The sequence below is a fragment of the Somniosus microcephalus genome, chromosome 7, assembly GCF_052327205.1.
Source record: "Somniosus microcephalus isolate GS21.2 chromosome 7, FLI_Smic_1.0, whole genome shotgun sequence".
In the NCBI taxonomy this organism is placed as follows: Eukaryota; Metazoa; Chordata; class Chondrichthyes; order Squaliformes; family Somniosidae; genus Somniosus; species Somniosus microcephalus.
The window spans coordinates 9,642,317-9,662,459 of record NC_140993.1 but is presented as its reverse complement, the minus strand read 5'-3'; the positions used below and the strand labels follow the sequence as shown (position 1 = coordinate 9,662,459).

The 20,143-nt window shown below is 58.3% G+C and overlaps 1 protein-coding gene across 2 annotated transcripts in view; it reads right to left on the bottom strand.

Annotated features, from left to right (window-relative positions):
• The window catches only part of riok3 (RIO kinase 3 (yeast)), a 43,110-nt gene extending 27,586 nt beyond the window's left edge, over nucleotides 1-15,524 (bottom strand). Inside the window, exons 1-2 of one of the 2 annotated variants that reach the window (XM_085992212.1) lie at nucleotides 14,881-15,524; nucleotides 6,810-6,931 (exon numbers count right to left, since the gene is read on the bottom strand). In XM_085992212.1, the coding sequence (XP_085848338.1) occupies nucleotides 6,810-6,931; nucleotides 14,881-15,000 (242 nt within the window). In that variant the 5' untranslated portion in view covers nucleotides 15,001-15,524. The remainder of the gene's footprint in view (nucleotides 1-6,809; nucleotides 6,932-14,880) is intronic. The other variant, XM_085992213.1, reaches the window with a different exon arrangement.
• Nucleotides 15,525-20,143: the final 4,619 nt, after the last annotated feature.

Genomic DNA, 20,143 nt, shown 5'->3' with positions numbered 1-20,143 from the left:
GGACACGGGGCAGTGAGCACAGGGGGTGATGGGTGAATGGGACTGGGTGTGAGTTAGGACACGGGGCAGTGAGCACAGCGGGTGATGGGTGAACGGGACTGGGTGTGAGTTAGGACACGGGGCAGTGAGCACAGGGGGTGATGGGTGAACGGGACTGGGTGTGAGTTAGGACACGGGGCAGCGAGCACAGGGGGTGATGGGTGAACGGGACTGGGTGTGAGTTAGGACACGGGGCAGTGAGCACAGGGGGTGATGGGTGAACGGGACTGGGTGTGAGTTAGGACACGGGGCAGTGAGCACGGGGTGATGGGTGAACGGGACTGGGTGTGAGTTAGGACACGGGGCAGTGAGCACAGGGGGTGATGGGTGAACGGGACTGGGTGTGAGTTAGGACACGGGGCAGTGAGCACAGGGGTGATGGGTGAACGGGGCTGGGTGTGAGTTAGGACACGGGGCAGTGAGCACAGTGGGTGATGGGTGAACGGGACTGGGTGTGAGTTAGGACACGGGGCAGTGAGCACAGAGGTGATGGGTGAACGGGACTGGGTGTGAGTTAGGACACGGGGCAGTGAGCACAGGGGGTGATGGTGTGAACGGGACTGGGTGTGAGTTAGGACACGGGGCAGTGAGCACAGGGGGTGATGGGTGAACGGGACTGGGTGTGAGTTAGGACACGGGGCAGTGAGCACAGGGGGTGATGGGTGAACGGGACTGGGTGTGAGTTAGGACACGGGGCAGTGAGCGCAGGGGGTGATGGGTGAACGGGACTGGGTGTGAGTTAGGACACGGGGCAGTGAGCACGGCGGGTGATGGGTGAACGGGACTGGGTGTGAGTTAGGACACGGGGCAGTGAGCACAGGGGGTGAGGGGTGAATAGGACTGGGTGCGAGTTAGGACACGGGGCAGTGAGCACAGGGGGTGATGGGTGAACGGGACTGGGTGCGAGTTAGGACACGGGGCAGTGAGCACAGGGGGTGATGGGTGAACGGGACTGGGTGTGAGTTAGGACACGGGGCAGTGAGCACAGGGGGTGATGGGTGAATAGGACTGGGTGCGAGTTAAGACACGGGGCAGTGAGCACAGGGGGGTGATGGGTGAATGGGACTGGGTGTGAGTTAGGATACGGGGCAGTGAGCACAGGGGGTGATGGGTGATCGGGACTGGGTGTGAGTTAGGACACGGGGCAGTGAGCACAGGGGGTGATGGGTAAACAGGACTGGGTGCGAGTTAGGACGCGGGGCAGTGAGCATAGTGGGTGATGGGTGAACGGGACTGGGTGTGAGTTAGGACAGGGGGCAGTGAGCACAGGGGGTGATGGGTGAACGGGACTGGGTGTGAGTTAGGACAGGGGGCAGTGAGCACGGGGTGATGGGTGAACGGGACTGGGTGTGAGTTAGGACACGGGGCAGTGAGCACAGGGGGTGATGGGTGAACGGGACTGGGTGTGAGTTAGGACACGGGGCAGTGAGCACAGGGGTGATGGGTGAACGGGGCTGGGTGTGAGTTAGGACACGGGGCAGTGAGCACAGTGGGTGATAGGTGAACGGGACTGGGTGTGAGTTAGGACACGGGGCAGTGAGCACAGGGGGTGATGGGTGAACGGGACTGGGTGTGAGTTAGGACACGGGGCAGTGAGCACAGGGGTGATGGGTGAACGGGACTGGGTGTGAGTTAGGACACGGGGCAGTGAGCACAGGGGGTGATAGGTGAACGGGGCTGGGTGAGAGTTAGGACACGGGGCAGTGAGCACAGGGGGTGATGGGTGATCGGGACTGGGTGTGAGTTAGGACACGGGGCAGTGAGCACAGGGGGTGATGTGTGAACGGGACTGGGTGTGAGTTAGGACACGGGGCAGTGAGCACAGGGGGTGATGGGTGAACGGGACTGGGTGTGAGTTAGGACAGGGGGCAGTGAGCACAGGGGGTGATGGGTGAGTGGGACTGGGTGCGAGTTAGGACACGGGGCAGTGAGCACAGGGGGTGATGGGTGAACGGGACTGGGTGTGAGTTAGGACACGGGGCAGTGAGCACGGGTGATGGGCGAACGGGACTTGGTGCGAGTTAGGACACGGGGCAGTGAGCACAGGGGGTGATGGGTGAACGGGACTGGGTGTGAGTTAGGACACGGGGCAGTGAGCACAGGGGGTGATGGGTGAACGGGACTGGGTGTGAGTTAGGACACGGGGCAGTGAGCACAGGGGGTGATGGGTGAGCGGGACTGGGTGTGAGTTAGGACACGGGGCAGTGAGCACAGGGGGTGATGGGTGAACGGGACTGGGTGCGAGTTAGGACACGGGGCAGTGAGCACAGGGGGTGATGGGTGAACGGGACTGGGTGTGAGTTAGGACACGGGGCAGTGAGCACAGGGGGTGATGGGTGAACGGGACTGGGTGTGAGTTAGGACACGGGGCAGTGAGCACAGGGGGTGATGGGTGAGCGGGACTGGGTGTGAGTTAGGACACGGGGCAGTGAGCACAGGGGGTGATGGGTGAGTGGGACTGGGTGAGAGTTAGGACAGGGGGCAGTGAGCACAGGGGGTGATGGGTGAACGGGACTGGGTGTGAGTTAGGACACGGGGCAGTGAGCACAGGGGGTGATGGGTGAGCGGGACTGGGTGTGAGTTAGGAGACGGGGCAGTGAGCACAGGGGGTGATGGGTGAGCGGGACTGGGTGTGAGTTTGGACACGGGGCAGTGAGCACAGCGGGTGATGGGTGAACGGGACTGGGTGTGAGTTAGGACACGGGGCAGTGAGCACAGGGGGTGATGGGTGAACGGGACTGGGTGTGAGTTAGGACACGGGGCAGTGAGCACAGGGGGTGATGGGTGAGCGGGACTGGGTGTGAGTTAGGACACGGGGCAGTGAGCACAGGGGGCGATGGGTGAACGGGACTGGGTGTGAGTTAGGACACGGGGCAGTGAGCACAGGGGGTGATGGGTGAACGGGACTGGATGTGAGTTCGGACACGGGGCAGTGAGCACAGGGGGTGATGGGTGAGCGCGACTGGGTGTGAGTTAGGACACGGGACAGTAGAATTTTGGATGAGGATGGGAGGCCGGCCAAGAGAGCATTGGAATAGTCGAGTCTGGACGTAACTAAGGCACGGGTGAGAGTTTCTGCAGCAGATAAGCTGAGGCCGGGGCAGTGACGGGCGACGTTACGCAGGTGGAAATAGGCTCTCTTGATCAGCCATGATCTCACTGACTGGCGGAGCAGGCTCGAGGGGCCGAATGGCCGACTCCTGCTCCTATCTTCTATGTTTCTCTTTTTGAAGGAGAGGATATGGGGTTGGAGGCTCAGCTCAGGGTCAAATAGGATGGCGAGATTGCGAACAGGATGAACATAAGAAATAGGAGTCGTCGGCCATTTGGCCCCTCGAGCCTGCTCCTCCATTCAATAAGATCATGGCTGATCTTCTACCTCATCTCCACTTTCCTGCACTATCCCCATATCCCTTGATTCCCTTAATATCCAAAAATCTATCGCTCTCTGTCTTGAATATACTCAACGACTGAGCCTCCACAGCCCTCTGGGGTAGAGAATTCCGAAGATTCACCACCCTCTGAGTGAAGACATTTCTCATCGGTCCTAAATGGCCGACCCCTTATTCCGAGACTGTGACCCCTAGTTCTAGACTCCCCAGCCAGGGGGAAACATCCTCCCTGCATCTACCCTGTCAATGGTAGAGCCCGAGGATGGTTCAGCCTGAGACAGCGGCTAGGGAGAGGGATGGAACTGGTGGCAAGGGAATGGAGTTTGTGGCAGGGGCCAAAGACAATGTCCTTGGTTTCCCAATATTTAGTTGGAGGAAATTGCAGCTCATCCAGGACTGGATGTTGGGACATGCAGGCTGACAACACAGAGGCAGTGGAGGGGTCGAAAGTGGTGGTGGTGTTATTGTACATGTGTAATCTGATGTCTTCAGATGATGTCGCCGAGTGGCAGTATGTAGATGAGAAATAGGAGGGATAGATCCTTGGGGGACTCCAGAGGCAATGGTGCAGGGGCAGGGAGAGATGTAATTGCAGGAGATTCTCTGGCTACGACTGGAACTAGGCGAGGGCAATCCCACCCAGCAGCCCCACGACAAAGGGGAAACGCTGGAGGAAGGTGACGTGGTCAATCGTGTCAAAGGCTGCAGACAGGTCGAGAGGGACAAGGAAGGCTAGTTTACCGTCACAGTCACATAGGATGTCATTTGTGACTTCGAGGAGAGCCGTTTCAGTACGCTGGCAGGGGCGGAAACCTGATTGGAGAGATTCAAACTTGGAGCTGCGGGAAAGATGGGCATGGATTTGGGAAGCGACAACACGTTCAAGGACTTTGGGAATAGAATGAAAGGGAGGTTGGAGATGGGGCGGTAGTTTGCAAGGACAGCGGGGTCAAAGGTGGATTTTGTAAAGGGGGGGGGGGGGCGATGACTGCAGATCTGAAATGGAGGGGGACAGTACCCGAGGAGAGAGAACCATTTACAGCATCAGCTAGTATGGGGGCCAGGAATGGAAGGTGGGTGGTCAGAGGTTTAGTGGGACTTTGGTTGAAAGAGCAGGAGGCGGAACGAGTGGAGACAGGAGAGAAACTAGAGGAAGATGAGAGAGGAGAGGACCGAACCTCGGCCTGGTGGGCTAGGGGAAGGGAGGGAAGCGGCAGAGGCAGCTGATCGGATCGTCTTGATCTTAGTGACAAAGAAGTCCATGAGCTCAAACTCGTTGGAGGTGACAGGGGCTAAAGGAAACGGTTGGTTGGGGAGAAGAGAAACCAGGGTTTATCTTTGCACCCCAGGATAATCCTGGGTAGGGAGCAGGTCCCAAGTGTGCTTGATGTGGTCCAGCCAGATCTGGCGATGAATGGCTAAATTGTTCAATGTTCACGTTTGCGCCCCTTGGATTTAAAGGGGCGAGTATGGGGGCCTGTACCGGGGAAAGGCCAGGATAAGAGGAGAGTTAAGAGCATTATTACTGGGGGCTGGGGCATTAAAGGTGGGGGTGTAATTGAACAGATCAATAGCTGCAGAAATATAGTGGCGAAATGAGGGCCAAAGTCTAGGCCGTTGGGAGTTTGAAAGGGCCATTGTACATGTGGAGCCGGCAACAGCGAGGAGGAGGCCGCGGTGAAGAGGAGGACGGAGTGGCTGAGGGACATCGTGCTCCCACTGCCACGGGAAGCCATTGTATTGACTCTGAACGCGGCGCTGTATGTATAGCTGACGCGTCCCCACGGGGAACAAGCATTCCATTGTACTTGTTACATATGGCAAATAAATCTAATCTGAATCTGACTTGGGGGAAGAGCTTTTGCCAGGTATGAATGCAGAAGGCAGTGGAGTTGGAAGAGGGATGCGAGTTGCGAGATACATGGAACTAATCAGAGGTGGCCGTGCAATTTTAAAAGTCCGCTATTGTGGGGCAAAGGAGGTTTTAGGATTACTGCCATTTTCTGCAGCACAGTTGCATCACGACCACTGGACAGGGTAAAATTAACCATTTTAAATCATTCCCATTTGAAGCCTCAGTGCTGGAGTGTGTAAATGCACACACCACATCACTCCAGTTGCCAACGCTCCGGGAACTGGCCTGGGCCCTCCGGGAACGGACACTGCTGTGAGCAAACCCCGGAGAAAAATCATAGAGGCATTGAAATAATAAAAAGCGGCTTCTTCATTTTCTTTGAACACTAGTTCTAAAAATATTAGAGATGTGGGGAAAAAGGTCGTTTTGGCTGACAGCCAAGAACCATCCAATTGGGCAATGAAGAGTCTTGTGGCTTTCCAATTGGCCGTTGGAAGGCGGGCCGCGAGGATGGGCGTGCCTGGTGACCAATGGCAGGGGTGGTTGGAGGCAGGCGGTCATGTGATGACACCTCCGGGAATACGTCCACCCAGAGTCGGCAATGCCTGCACACCGTTACTGAACCATACTGGCTGGGCAAGTGCCAGGTTTGATCTCTGGTCTGTGTAAAGTTAACACATCTCAGCCAAGGTGGCAGTGGACAAACTATTGTTGGCATCAAGATTCTTTGGCTACAACAAAAACAGAAGCTATAGTCCCTGCTCTTGACTGCTGTCTAGCAACCCCCGGACTGGGTAGTTGCGGGTTGAACATTGGATTGCTGTCCCCAGTGAAATTAAACGTATTGTCGTTTTCCCCCCCACTCCTCCCTACCAACGGTTGAAAAACATAGAAACATAGAAGATAGGAGCAGGAGTAGGCCATTCGGCCCCTCGAGCCTGCTCTGCCATTCAATGCGATCATGGCTGATCATCCAAATTCAGTACCCGGTCCCTGCTTTCTCCCCATATCCCTTGAGCCTTAAGAAATATATCCAACTCCTTCTTGAATATATTTAATGAATTGGCTTCTACTGCCTTCTGTGGTAGAGAATTCCACAGGTTCACCACTCTCTGGGTGAAAAAATTCCTCATCTCAGTCCTAAATGGCTTACCCCTTATCCTTAGACTGTGACCCCTGGTTCTGGACTCCCCCGCCATCGGGAACATCCTTCCTGCATCTAGTCTGTCCAGTCCTGTCAGAATTTTATACGTTTCAATGAGATCCCCTCTCATTCTTCTAAACTCCAGCAAGTATAAGCCCAATCGACCCAATCTCTCCTCATACGTCATTCCTGCCATCCCAGGTATCAGCCTGGTGAATCTTTGCTGCACTCCCTCCATGGCAAGAACGTCCTTCCTCAGATAAGGTGACCAAAACTGCACACAATACTCATGGTGTGGTCTCACCAAGGCCCTGTACAACTGCAGCAAGACATCCTTGCTCCTGTACTCGAACCCTCTCGCTACGAACTGGTCACATACCCAATGACGCGCGGGAACGTTGCATCGTCTTCCTGTTGCTGCAATTCTTTAGCAAGCTCTTCGCTCATTACATCGGAAAGGGAGCAGGGGGTCTCTGTGGGAGGAGGCGATCCCCAAGGACACTGTGAACAAGATCAATGGAGTCAGAACAGGCACCTTGGAGACGGAATCTCCCATCAAAAATGAGTGACGATAGTGTTAATGGGGGGAAACTCTGCTCGCTCCACCTCAGGGCATTCATTCTGACTCATACAAGTTGAGCGTACTTGTGTCAACACACTGTCACCGTTATAAATAGTACAAGCTGACTAATATGAAACATGAAAAGGAACTTCCCTCACAACTCAGATATTCAGGGTTTTTTTCTGTTTTTATTTGCGTCCCCCAGGAGGTTACACGTCTGTGGAGTGGTCAGGAGGCTCCAGTCATCACGAGGTGTGGGGCACACGCGACAGAGCAGCTGGGTTTTTTCCCTAAAGAGCCACACACACACACGATTGAGTCTTAACTGCCCTCTGAAGTGGCCTAGCAAAGCAATCATTTGTATCAAACCTCAGGCAACAAGGGATGGGCAGAAATAATTGCATGACATTTTAGTACTGGAAAAGGTAAATCAACCAAATCGTTAATGCATAAAATAGATCATGGCAATAGGATGAGTCGGCAAAGCTTTTCCTTCGGGTGACCTAGGTTTAAATGAACTCTGGAGTAATGGGATCCAATAACATAAGAGAGAGCAGGAGTCGGCCACCCGGCCCCTCGAGCCCGCTCCGCCACACGGCCCCTCGAGCCCGCTCCGCCACCCGGCCCCTCGAGCCCGCTCCCCCACCCGGCCCCTCGAGCCCGCTCCCCCACCCGGCCCCTCGAGCCCGCTCTGCCACCCGGCCCCTCGAGCCCGCTCCCCCACCCGGCCCCTCGATCCCGCTCCGCCACCCGGCCCCGCTCCCCCACCCGGCCCCTCGAGCCTGCTCCCCCACCCGGCCCCTCGAGCCTGCTCCGCCACCTCGAGCCCGCTCCGCCACACGGCCCCTCGAGCCTGCTCCCCCACCCGGCCCCTCGAGCCCGCTCCCCCACCCGGCCCCTCGAGCCCGCTCCCCCACCCGGCCCCTCGAGCCCGCTCCGCCACACGGCCCCTCGAGCCCGCTCCCCCACCCGGCCCCTCGAGCCCGCTCCCCCACCCGGCCCCTCGAGCCCACTCCGCCACCCGGCCCCTCGAGCCCGCTCCGCCACCCAGCCCCTCGAGCCCGCTCCGCCACCCGGCCCCTCAAGCCCGCTCCCCCACCCGGCCCCTCGAGCCCGCTCCGCCACCTCGAGCCCGCTCCGCCACCTGGCCCCTCGAGCCCACTCCGCCACCCGGCCCCTCGAGCCCGCTCCCCCACCCGGTCCCTCGAGCCCGCTCCCCCACCCGGTCCCTCGAGCCCGCTCCGCCACCCGGCCCCTCGAGCCCGCTCCCCCACCCGGCCCCTCGAGCCCGCTCCCCCACCCGGTCCCTCGAGCCCGCTCCCCCACCCAGTCCCTCGAGCCCGCTCCGCCACCCGGCCCCTCGAGCCCGCTCCCCCACCCGGCCCCTCGCGCCCGCTCCCCCACCCGGTCCCTCGAGCCCGCTCCGCCACCCGGCCCCTCGAGCCCGCTCCGCCACTCGGCCCCTCGAGCCTGCTCCCCCACCCGGCCCCTCGAGCCCGCTCCGCCACACGGCCCCTCGAGCCCGCTCCGCCACCCGGCCCCGCTCCCCCACCCGGCCCCTCGAGCCCGCTCCGCCACCTCGAGCCCGCTCCGCCACACGGCCCCTCAAGCCCGCTCCCCCACCCGGCCCCTCGAGCCCGCTCCGCCACCCGGCCCCTCGAGCCCGCTCCCCCACCCGGCCCCTCGAGCCCGCTCCACCACCTCGAGCCCGCTCCGCCACCCGGCCCCTCGAGCCCGCTCCGCCACCCGGCCCCTCGAGCCCGCTCCGCCACCTCGAGCCCGCTCCGCCACCCGGCCCCTCGAGCCCGCTCCGCCACACGGCCCCTCGAGCCCGCTCCGCCACCCGGCCCCTCGAGCCCGCTCCGCCACACGGCCCCTCGAGCCCGCTCCCCCACCCGGCCCCTCGGGCCCGCTCCGCCACGCGGCCCCTCGAGCCCGCTATGCCACGCGGCCCCTCGAGCCCGCTCCCCCACCCGGCCCCTCGGGCCCGCTCCGCCACACGGCCCCTCGAGCCCGCTATGCCACACGGCCCCTCGAGCCCGCTCCGCCACACGGCCCCTCGAGCCCGCTATGCCACACGGCCCCTCGAGCCCGCTCCGCCACCCGGCCCCTCGAGCCTGCTCCCCCACCCGGCCCCTCGAGCCTGCTCCCCCACCCGGCCCCTCGAGCCTGCTCCCCCACCCGGCCCCTCGAGCCTGCTCCGCCATTCAATAAGATCATGGCTGATCTTGGGCTCAAAAGCCACTTCCCCGCCCACTCCCCATAACCCTTCACTTCCTTATCTTGCAAAAATCTGTCTATCTCCACCTTCAATGTATTTAATGACCCAGCCTCCACCGCTCTCTGGGGCAGAGAATTCCACAGATTTACGACCCTCTGAGAGAAGAAATTCCTCATCTCAGTTCTAAAAGTTCCCTATGGGAACAAGGTGGGCACATGGGTTCAGAACTACTGCTTGTATGGAGGATAGACATCAGCACAGACTGGATGGGCCGACTGGCCTGTTTTTGTGTTGTAAGTTCCGTGTAATTCTACGTAATCCTGTTTTTTTGGCTCATTGAGAGTTTTGGGAGAGTGGCTCCAAACCGAATTGCGTGTTGTTCTCCCGTGTTTAGAAACTGTCTTGTGCCTCTGCTTTCTGGAGGCAGGTCTGGGGAAAGGAAACAATGCAGCAGGAAGAGCATTACACAAGAGCAGAGCTGGTGAACAGCATATTCCCCCCTTAGCAGAATTACGAAAAATCAACGCAAAGGCAATGAGTCAGACCAGTGAGTTATACGAAGAAAATATTTACAGGGCTGTGGGGAAAGAGCAGGGGGAGCGGCACTAATTGAATAGCTCTTTCAGAGTCGGCACAGACTCAATAGGCCGAATGGCCTCCTGCGCTGTAAGAACCTATTTATCACGGTATGACTTTATATTGTGACCAAAACAAATCCCGATACGCTGAAACGGCTTGGCACATTTACAAGTGAGCTCCAAGTGCAGAAGCAGGCACATCGCTCCTCCCCATCTCTGTAACATCCTCCAGCCCCCGCCCCTCCCCATCTCTGTAACCTCCTCCAGCCCCCGCTCCTCCCTATCTCTGTAACCTCCTCCAGCCCCCGCCCCTCCCCATCTCTGTAACCTCCTCCAGCCCCCGCCCCTCCCCATCTCTGTAACCTCCTCCAGCCCCCGCCCCTCCCCATCTCTGTAACCTCCTCCAGCCCCCGCCCCCTCCCCATCTCTGTAACCTCCTCCAGCCCCCGCCCCTCCCCCTCTCTGTAACCTCCTCCAGCCCCCGCCCCTCCCCATCTCTGTAACCTCCTCCAGCCCCCGCCCCTCCCCATCTCTGTAACCTCCTCCAGCCCCCGCCCCTCCCCATCTCTGTAACCTCCTCCAGCCCCCGCCCCTCCCCATCTCTGTAACCTCCTCCAGCCCCCGCCCCTCCCTATCTCTGCAACCCCCTCCAGCACCCGCCCCTCCCTATCTCTGCAACCCCCTCCAGCACCCGCCCCTCCCTATCTCTGTAACCTCCTCCAGCCCCCCACCCCTGTAACCCTCCTCCAGTCCCTACACCCCTCCCTATCTGTAACCTCCTCCAGCCCCCGCCCCCCCATCTCTGTAACCTCCTCCAGCCCCCAGCCCTCCCTATCTCTGTAACCTCCTCCAGCCCCCGCCCCTCCCTATCTCTGTAACCTCCTCCAGCACCCCGCCCCTCCCTATCTCTGTAACCTCCTCCAGCCCCCCACCCCTGTAACCCTCCTCCAGTCCCTACACCCCTCCCTATCTGTAACCTCCTCCAGCCCTCGCCCCCCCCTATCTCTGTAACCTCCTCCAGTTCCCCGCCCCCCCTATCTCTGTAACCTCCTCCAGTCCCCCGCCCCCCCCTATCTGTAACCTCCTCCAGTTCCCCGCCCCCCCTATCTGTAACCTCCTCCAGTTCCCCGCCCCCCCCATCTCTGTAACCTCCTCCAGTCCCCCGCCCCCCCCCATCTCTAACCTCCTCCAGTCCCTCGCCCCCCCTATCTCTGTAACCTCCTCCAGCCCCCGCCCCTCCCTATCTCTGTAACCTCCTCCAGTCCCCCGCCCCCCCTATCTCTGTAACCTCCTCCAGCACCCGCCCCTCCCTATCTGTAACCTCCTCCAGCCCCCGCCGAGATATCTGCACTCCACCAATTCTGGCCTCTTCAGCAACCCCGATTTTAATCGCTCCACCATTGGCGGCCGTACCTTCTGTTGCCTGGGTCCCAAGCTCTGGAATTCCCTCCCTAAACTGCTCTGCCTCTCCACCAATGTTACCTTCATTTTTTGGGGGTGCGTGGCCCATTCAAATTCCCACACGTGTGCGGTCTTTCCTATTGTAAAGACGGCAAGCAGCGTGCGGGGCAGCTCCAGATGGCTGCTCTCGACCTCTTTCCTCCTTTAAGACACTCCTGAAAACCTACCTCCTTCGACCAAGCTTTTGGTCACCTGTCCTTATATCTGCTTATATGTGGCTTGGGGTCAAACTTTGTTTGATAATTGCTCCTAGAAGCATCTAGGGATGTTTTACAGGTGCTATATAAATGCAAGTTGATGTTGATTCAAGAGACCTAGACAAAATCAACTGAACATGGTCTGACGATGGTTATGTTCGACAGTGGTATTCTGTGCGATAATCCGGCATCAACAACATTGGAGCAGAACAAAACACCAGACAGGGTTATGATCACATGATCATTACGGGTCAGGAAACCCATTCAGTCCATTTGAAATCATCCATCCAGAATGATCTGGTCTCTTCCACTGCAACACAGAATTTTTTTTAATGGTAAAGAAAGATTTGCGCCTTTCACAACCACCAGACATCCCAAAGTACTTTACAGCCAATGAAGTACTTTGGAAGTGGAGTCACTGTTGTAATGTTGGAAACGCAGGCAGCCAATCTGCGCACAGCAAGCTCCCACAAACAGCAATGTGATAATGACCAGATCATCTGGTTTATTAAAGTGATGTTGCTCGAGAGAGAAATACTGGCCAGAGCACTGGGGAGAACTCCCATCATCTCCTTTACATCCACCCGAGAGAGCAGACGGGGCCTCAGTTTAACGTCTCGTCCAAAAGACGGCACCTCCGATAGTGCAGTGCAGCCCTCCCTCAGTACTGTCCCTCGACAGTACTATCCCTCCCTCAGTACTGTCCCTCCCTCAGTACTGCCCCTCCGACAGTGCAGCGCTCCCTCAGTACTGCCCCTCCGACAGTGCAGCCCTCCCTCAGTACTGCCCCTCCGACAGTGCAGCCCTCCCTCAGTACTGCCCTCCGACAGTGCAACCCTCCCTCAGTACTGCCCTCCGACAGTGCGGCCCTCCCTCAGTACTGCCCCTCCGACAGTGCGGCGCTCCCTCAGTACTACTGCCCCTCCGACAGTGCGGCGCTCCCTCAGTACTGCCCCCTCCCTCAGTACTGCCCCTCCGAAAGTGTGGCGTTCCCTCAGTACTGCCCCTCCGACAGTGCGGCGCTCCCTCAGTACCGCCCCTCCGACAGTGCGGCGCTCCCTCAGTACCGCCCCTCCGACAGTGCGGCGCTTCCTCAGGGCCGCCCCTCCGACAGCAGGGCGCTCCCTCAGTACTGCCCCTCCGACAGCAGCGGCGCTCCCTCAGTACTGCCCCTCCGACAGCAGGGCGCTCCCTCAGTACTGCCCCTCCGACAGTGCGGCGCTCCCTCAGTACTGCCCCTCCGACAGCAGGGCGCTCCCTCAGTACTGCCCCTCCGACAGCAGGGCGCTCCCTCAGTACTGCCCCTCCGACAGCAGGGCGCTCCACTCAGTACTGCCCCTCCGACAGCAGGGCGCTCCCTCAGTACTGCCCCTCCGACAGCAGGGCGCTCCCTCAGTACTGCCCCTCCGACAGCAGGGCGCTCCCCTCAGTACTGCCCCTCCGACAGCAGGGCGCTCCCTCAGTACTGCCCCTCCGACAGCAGGGCGCTCCCTCAGTACTAGCCCCTCCGACAGTGCAGCACTCCCTCAGTACTGACCCTCCGACATAGAAGATCGGAGCAGGAGTAGGCCATTCGGCCCCTCGAGCCTGCTCCCACCATTCAATGAGATCGTGGCTGATCGTCCAAATTCAGTACCCTGTCCCTGCCTTCTCTCCATATCCCTTGATCCCTTTAGCTTTAAGAAATATATCCAACTCCTTCTTGAATATATTTAATGAATTGGCCTCTACTGCCTTCTTTGGAAGAGAGTTCCACAGGTTCACCACTCTCTGGGTGAAGAAATTCCTCATCACAGAAAACCCACAGTGCAGATAGAGGCCATTTCGGCCCATCGAGCCTGCACCGACACATATCCCACCCGATCCCCGTAACCCCTACACCAACACATATCCCACTCTATCCCCGTATTTAATCCCCCTAACACTAAGGGTCAATTTATCATAGCCAATCAACCTAACCCGCACATCTTTGGACTGTGGGAGGAAACCGGAGCACCCGGAGGAAACCCACGCAAACACGGGGAGAATGTGCAAACTCCACACAGACAGTCACCAGAGGCCGGATTCCTGGCGCTGTGAGGCAACAGTGCTAACCACTATGCCACCGTGCTGCCCACTCATCTCTGTCCTAAATGGCTTACCCTTATCCTTAGAACTGTGACCCCCGGTTCTGGACTCCCCGACCATCGGGAACATCCTTGCAGCATCTAGTCCTGTTAGAATTTTATAAGTTTCGATGGGATCCCCTCTCATTCTTCTAAACTCCAGCGAGTACAGGCCCAATTGACACAATCTCTCCTCATACGTCATTCCTGCCATCCCAGGTATCAGCCTGGTGAATCTTCGCTGCACTCCTTCCATGACACCAAAGTGGATAACCTCGCATTTATCCATGTTATACTGCATCTGCCATGCTTCTGCCCAATCACCCAACCTGTCCAAATCATACTGGAGTTTCTCGGTATCCACCTCGCAGCACACACGCCCACCCAGCTTTGTGTCGTCTACAAACTTGGAGATATTACATCTAGTTCCCTCATCTAGATCATTAATATATATTGTGAATAGCTGGGGTCCAAGGACTGATCCTTGCAGCACTCCCTCAGTATTGCCCCTCCGACAGTTCGGCGCTCCCTCAGTACTGCCCCTCCGACAGTGCAGCATGCTCTCAGTATTGCCCCTCCGACAGTGCGACGCTCCCTCAGTACTGCCCCTTCGACAGTGCAGCGCTCCCTCAGTACTGACCCTCCGACAGTGCGGCGCTCCCTCAGCGCTGCCCCTCCGACAGTGCGGCGCTCCCTCAGCGCTGCCCCTCCGACACTGCGGCGCTCCCTCAGCGCTGCCCCTCCGACACTGCGGCGCTCCCTCAGCGCTGCCCCTCCGACAGTGCGGCGCTCCCTCAGCGCTGCCCCTCCGACAGTGCGGCGCTCCCTCAGCACTGCCCCTCCGACAGTGCGGCGCTCCCTCAGTACTGCCCCTCCGACAGTGCGGCGCTCCCTCAGTCCTGCCCCTCCGACAGTGCGGCGCTCCCTCAGTACTGCCCCTCCGACAGTGCGGCGCTCCCTCAGTACCGCCCCTCCGACACTCCCTCAGTACTGCCCCTCCGACAGTGCGGCGCTCCCTCAGTACTGCCCCTCCGACACTCCCTCAGTACTGCCCCTCCGACAGTGCGGCGCTCCCTCAGTACCGACCCTCCGACAGTGCGGCGCTCCCTCAGTACTGCCCCTCCGACAGTGCGGCGCTCCCTCAGTACTGCCCCTCCGACAGTGCGGCACTCCCTCAGTACTGCTCCTGTATTTTGTGCTCCAGTCTGTGGAGCAAGACCTGAACCCACAACATTGACTCAGAGCAGAGAGAGTGATAACCACTGAGCCACTAGCTGACAGATGATCTAGAAATGCAACTTTTTCAAACAATAAACAAACACCTGCCTGTTTTGGCAACTCACAACAGAAAGAGCAGCAGGGCGAGTTCAGGAATGAGAGTGAGGGGCCGGGAGTTTGTACCTTGCCTTTCCAGGGCTGTGGGCCGGGCGCGGCCAGCGGCTCCATCCTGTCCCGGGGCCTGGGGCCCGACACCCCGCACACAGGCTGCAGACACTCGGCGGCGGGCTGGCTGGCAGAGGTCCGGAGACCGGCAGAGAGTGAGGGGGCAGTGGCCGGGCCCGGGGGGACTTGCCCGGGCAGCTCTGGGGTCTGAGGCCGGATTAGACCCTGCCCCGGGGTCTGTCTCCCTGTCCCGGGTCTGAGGCTTGTCCCGGGTCTGCGGCCTGTCCCGGAGTTAGTCTGTGTGTCTCTCTCTCCCTCGGGCCTGTCCCGGGGGGTCGGACTCTCTCTCAGGGTCTGAGGCCTGTCCCGGGGCCGGCTGTCGGACTCTCTCTGTCCCGGGGCTTTTCTCTCTCTCAGCCTCTGTTTCCCGGGGTTAATCTCTCTCTCTCTCTCTCTGGGTCTGAGTCCGGGTCGGGCTCTCTCTCCCGGGGCCGGGGCCTGTCCCGGGGTGACTCTCTCCTTCAGCCTCTCTCTGTCCCGGAATGGCGCCGCCAACAGAGGCCCGACCCTGACGTCAGGGGGCGGGGCACATCGGCGCCATTTGTACTGCGGGATTTTCCCAGAGAGAGGCCCACTGCCCCCAGAGAGAGAGAGAACAACCCCAGATTTCAAGGAATTGGATGACCTGTCAAAATTGAGATTAGTCCTGGGAAAAGGAGACAGACCATACCTTGGGGCCAAATATGTAACAACATGTCACAACCTGAGGACTGTTTAAAATTAAGACTGTTTAAAATTAATATTGAACGTACCAAATGAAGTACAAAGACTGTTTAAAATTAATATTGTTTAAAGTAATATTGTATGTACCCAACAAATGTCAAATCGATTGACACCTACAGAATGTTGGAAAACTGTACCTTTTTGCTATGTAAGCTTTGGCAATATGGTTCTCTGTAAACTTTCATGCCAATAAAGCATTTGAATTGGAATTGGAATTGGAGAGAGAGGCCCACTGCCCCCAGAGAGAGAGAGAGAGGCCACTGCCCCCAGAGAGAGAGAGAGAGAGAGAGAGAGAGGCCCACTGCCCCCAGAGAGAGAGAGAGAGAGAGAGGCCCACTGCCCCCAGAGAGAGAGAGAGAGGCCCACTGCCCCCAGAGAGAGAGGGAGAGAGGCCCACTGCCCCCAGAGAGAGAGAGAGAGGCCCACTGCCCCCAGAGAGAGAGAGAGAGAGAGAGGCCCACTGCCCCCTGCCCCCAGAGAGAGAGAGAGGCCCACTGCCCCAGAGAGAGAGAGAGAGACCCACTGCCCCAGAGAGAGAGAGAGAGAGAGGCCCACTGCCCCCAGAGAGAGAGAGAGAGGCCCACTGCCCCAGAGAGAGAGTGAGAGGCCCACTGCCCCCAGAGAGTGAGAGGCCCACTGCCCCCAGAGAGAGAGAGAGGCCCACTGCCCCCAGAGAGAGAGAGAGAGAGAGAGAGGCCCACTGCCCCCAGAGAGAGAGAGGCCCACTGCCCCCAGAGAGAGAGAGAGGCCCACTGCCCCCAGAGAGAGAGAGAGGCCCACTGCCCCCAGAGAGAGAGAGAGGCCCACTGCCCCCAGAGAGAGAGAGAGGCCCACTGCCCCCAGAGAGAGAGAGAGAGAGGCCCACTGCCCCCAGAGAGAGAGAGAGGCCCACTGCCCCCAGAGAGAGAGAGAGAGAGGCCCACTGCCCCCCAGAGAGAGAGAGAGAGAGAGGCCCACTGCCCCCCAGAGAGAGAGAGGCCCACTGCCCCCAGAGAGAGAGAGAGAGGCCCACTGCCCCCAGAGAGAGAGAGAGGCCCACTGCCCCCAGAGAGGAGAGAGAGGCCCACTGCCCCCCAGAGAGAGAGAGAGGCCCACTGCCCCCAGAGAGAGAGAGAGAGGCCCACTGCCCCCAGAGAGAGAGAGGCCCACTGCCCCAGAGAGAGAGAGAGAGAGAGAGAGAGAGAGGCCCACTGCCCCCAGAGAGAGAGAGAGAGAGAGGCCCACTGCCCCCAGAGAGAGAGAGAGAGAGAGAGAGGCCCACTGCCCCCAGAGAGAGAGAGAGAGAGGCCCACTGCCCCCAGAGAGAGAGAGAGAGAGGCCCACTGCCCCCAGAGAGAGAGAGAGAGAGAGAGGCCCACTGCCCGCAGAGAGAGAGATGCCCACTGCCCCCAGAGAGAGAGAGAGAGAGAGGCCCACTGCCCCCAGAGAGAGAGAGAGAGGCCCACTGCCCCCAGAGAGAGAGAGAGAGGCCCACTGCCCCCAGAGAGAGAGAGAGGCCCACTGCCCCAGAGAGAGAGAGAGGCCCACTGCCCCCAGAGAGAGAGAGAGAGAGGCCACTGCCCCCAGAGAGAGAGAGAGAGGCCCACTGCCCCCAGAGAGAGAGAGAGAGAGGCCCACTGCCCCCAGAGAGAGAGAGAGAGGCCCACTGCCCCCAGAGAGAGAGAGAGAGGCCCACTGCCCCAGAGAGAGAGAGAGACCCACTGCCCCCAGAGAGAGAGAGAGGCCCACTGCCCCCAGAGAGTGAGAGAGGCCCACTGCCCCAGAGAGAGAGAGAGAGGCCCACTGCCCCCAGAGAGAGAGAGAGGCCCACTGCCCCCAGAGAGAGAGAGAGAGAGAGGCCCACTGCCCCCAGAGAGAGAGAGAGGGAGAGAGGCCCACTGCCCCCCAGAGAGAGAGAGAGAGAGGCCCACTGCCCCCAGAGAGAGAGAGAGAGAGAGAGGCCCACTGCCCGCAGAGAGAGAGATGCCCACTGCCCCAGAGAGAGAGAGAGAGAGAGGCCCACTGCCCCCAGAGAGAGAGAGAGAGGCCCACTGCCCCAGAGAGAGAGAGAGAGGCCCACTGCCCCCAGAGAGAGAGAGAGGCCCACTGCCCCCAGAGAGAGAGAGAGAGAGAGAGGCCCACTGCCCCCAGAGAGAGAGAGAGAGAGGCCCACTGCCCCCAGAGAGAGAGAGAGAGAGAGAGGCCCACTGCCCCCAGAGAGAGAGAGAGAGGCCCACTGCCCCCAGAGAGAGAGAGAGAGGCCCACTGCCCCCGAGAGAGAGAGAGAGGCCCACTGCCCCCAGAGAGAGAGAGAGACCCACTGCCCCCAGAGAGAGAGAGAGAGGCCCACTGCCCCCAGAGAGTGAGAGAGGCCCACTGCCCCCAGAGAGAGAGAGAGAGGCCCACTGCCCCCAGAGAGAGAGAGAGGCCCACTGCCCCCAGAGAGAGAGAGAGAGAGAGGCCCACTGCCCCCAGAGAGAGAGAGAGGGAGAGAGGCCCACTGCCCCCAGAGAGAGAGAGAGAGAGAGAGAGAGGCCCACTGCCCCAGAGAGAGAGAGAGAGGCCCACTGCCCCCAGAGAGAGAGAGAGAGAGAGGCCCACTGCCCCAGAGAGAGAGAGAGAGAGAGGCCCACTGCCCCCAGAGAGAGAGAGAGAGAGGCCCACTGCCCCAGAGAGAGAGAGGCCCACTGCCCCCAGAGAGAGAGAGAGAGAGGCCCACTGCCCCCAGAGAGAGAGAGAGGGGCCCACTGCCCCCAGAGAGAGAGAGAGAGAGAGAGAGAGAGGCCCACTGCCCCCAGAGAGAGAGAGAGCGAGTGTGGGAGGGAGAGAAAGGCCCACCGCTGCTCCCAACACATACAGAGGCCATTCCAAGGCTATCTACAATCTATATTTAAGGGGACACAGAAACACCGATGAATAGGAAAAAAATGCAAGCAACAACCTGTATTTATATAGCACCTTTAACACAGTGAAAACATCCCAAGGTGCTTCACAGGAGTATTATGAAGACAAAAAATTTGACACCGAGCCACATAAGGAGATATTAGGAGAGATGACCAAAGCTTGGTCAAAGAGGTAGGTTTTGTGTTGCGTCTTAAAGGAGGAGACAGATGCGAAGATGTTTTGGGGGGAATTTCAGAGTTTAGGGCCCAGGCAGTTGAAGGCACGGCCGCCAATGTTTGAGCGATTTATAATCAGGGATGTCAAGAGTCCAGAATTAGAGAAGCACAGCTATCTCGGGAGGTTTGTGGGGCTGGAGGAGATTACAGAGATAGGGAGGGGCGAGACTATGGAGGAATTTGAAAACAAGGGTGTGATTTTTGAAATCGAGGTGCTGCTTAACCGGAGCCAATGTAGGTCAGTGAGCACAGGGGTGATGGGCGAACGGGACTTGGTGCGAGTTAGGACACGGGCAGCCGAGTTTTGGATCACCTCAAGTTTACGTAGGGTGTGTAGTGTATGTACCTTTAAGAGAGAACTACTTTTACAGCTCCTGTATACTGTAGTACCGGCAGTGACCACACCTGTATATAAGCCCTGAGCAGGCATCTGTACTGTTAGTTTTTAGACTATCCTCATCCAGTAAGCACCTGTTGATTGTTGATCTGCAGTCTCCGTCTATTTATTGAAGAACACCATACCTTAAGATTCACGGATTTAATAGGGTGGAATGTGGGCGGCCAGCCAGGAGTGCGTTGGAATAGTCAAGTCTAGAGGTAACAATGGCATGGAGGAGGGTTTCAGCAGATGAGCTGAGGCAGGGGCGGAGACGGGCGATGTTACGGAATTGGGAATAGGCGGTCTTTGTTATGCTGCGGATGTGTGGTCGGAAACTCATTTCAGGGTCAAATATGACACCAAGGTTGCAAACAGTGTGGTTCAGCCTCAGACAGATGTTAGGGAGAGGGATGAGTTCGTGGCGGGGACTTAAAACAATGGCTTTGGTTTACCCAATATTTCAATTTCAATTTCGATTTCAATTTCAATTTTATTGGTCACATTATTAAATACAAGAAGTGTAATCTAGTCAGTGAAATGCTTTTTTCTTGAGGAGCCGAGAGCACCAAGCAGCAAGAACACTGAGCTGCCTGGTACGCACGGAGCTCGCAAGGACGGCAGCCATCTTCATCGGCGCCATCACAAAAAAACACATACCGACATATACACGCATACATACTTTAAATATAAATAAAGCAGACATAAAATAAATAAAAGACATAAAAAGACAGCACATAAAATGAACAAGCAATAATGTAAAAAAAGTAATTTCTACAGTAATTACATTGATATTTCTACCCAGGCTTCTAGAATAATCTCTGGTTACAGGGTGGCCGCACTGGGAGAGCATCGTGAGGAACTTATAATTAAATAAATTTAATTAATTCATTAATAAATTAATAAAATTAAACAAATAAAGTGCCCCCTCAGTCTTTCTCGATGTTTC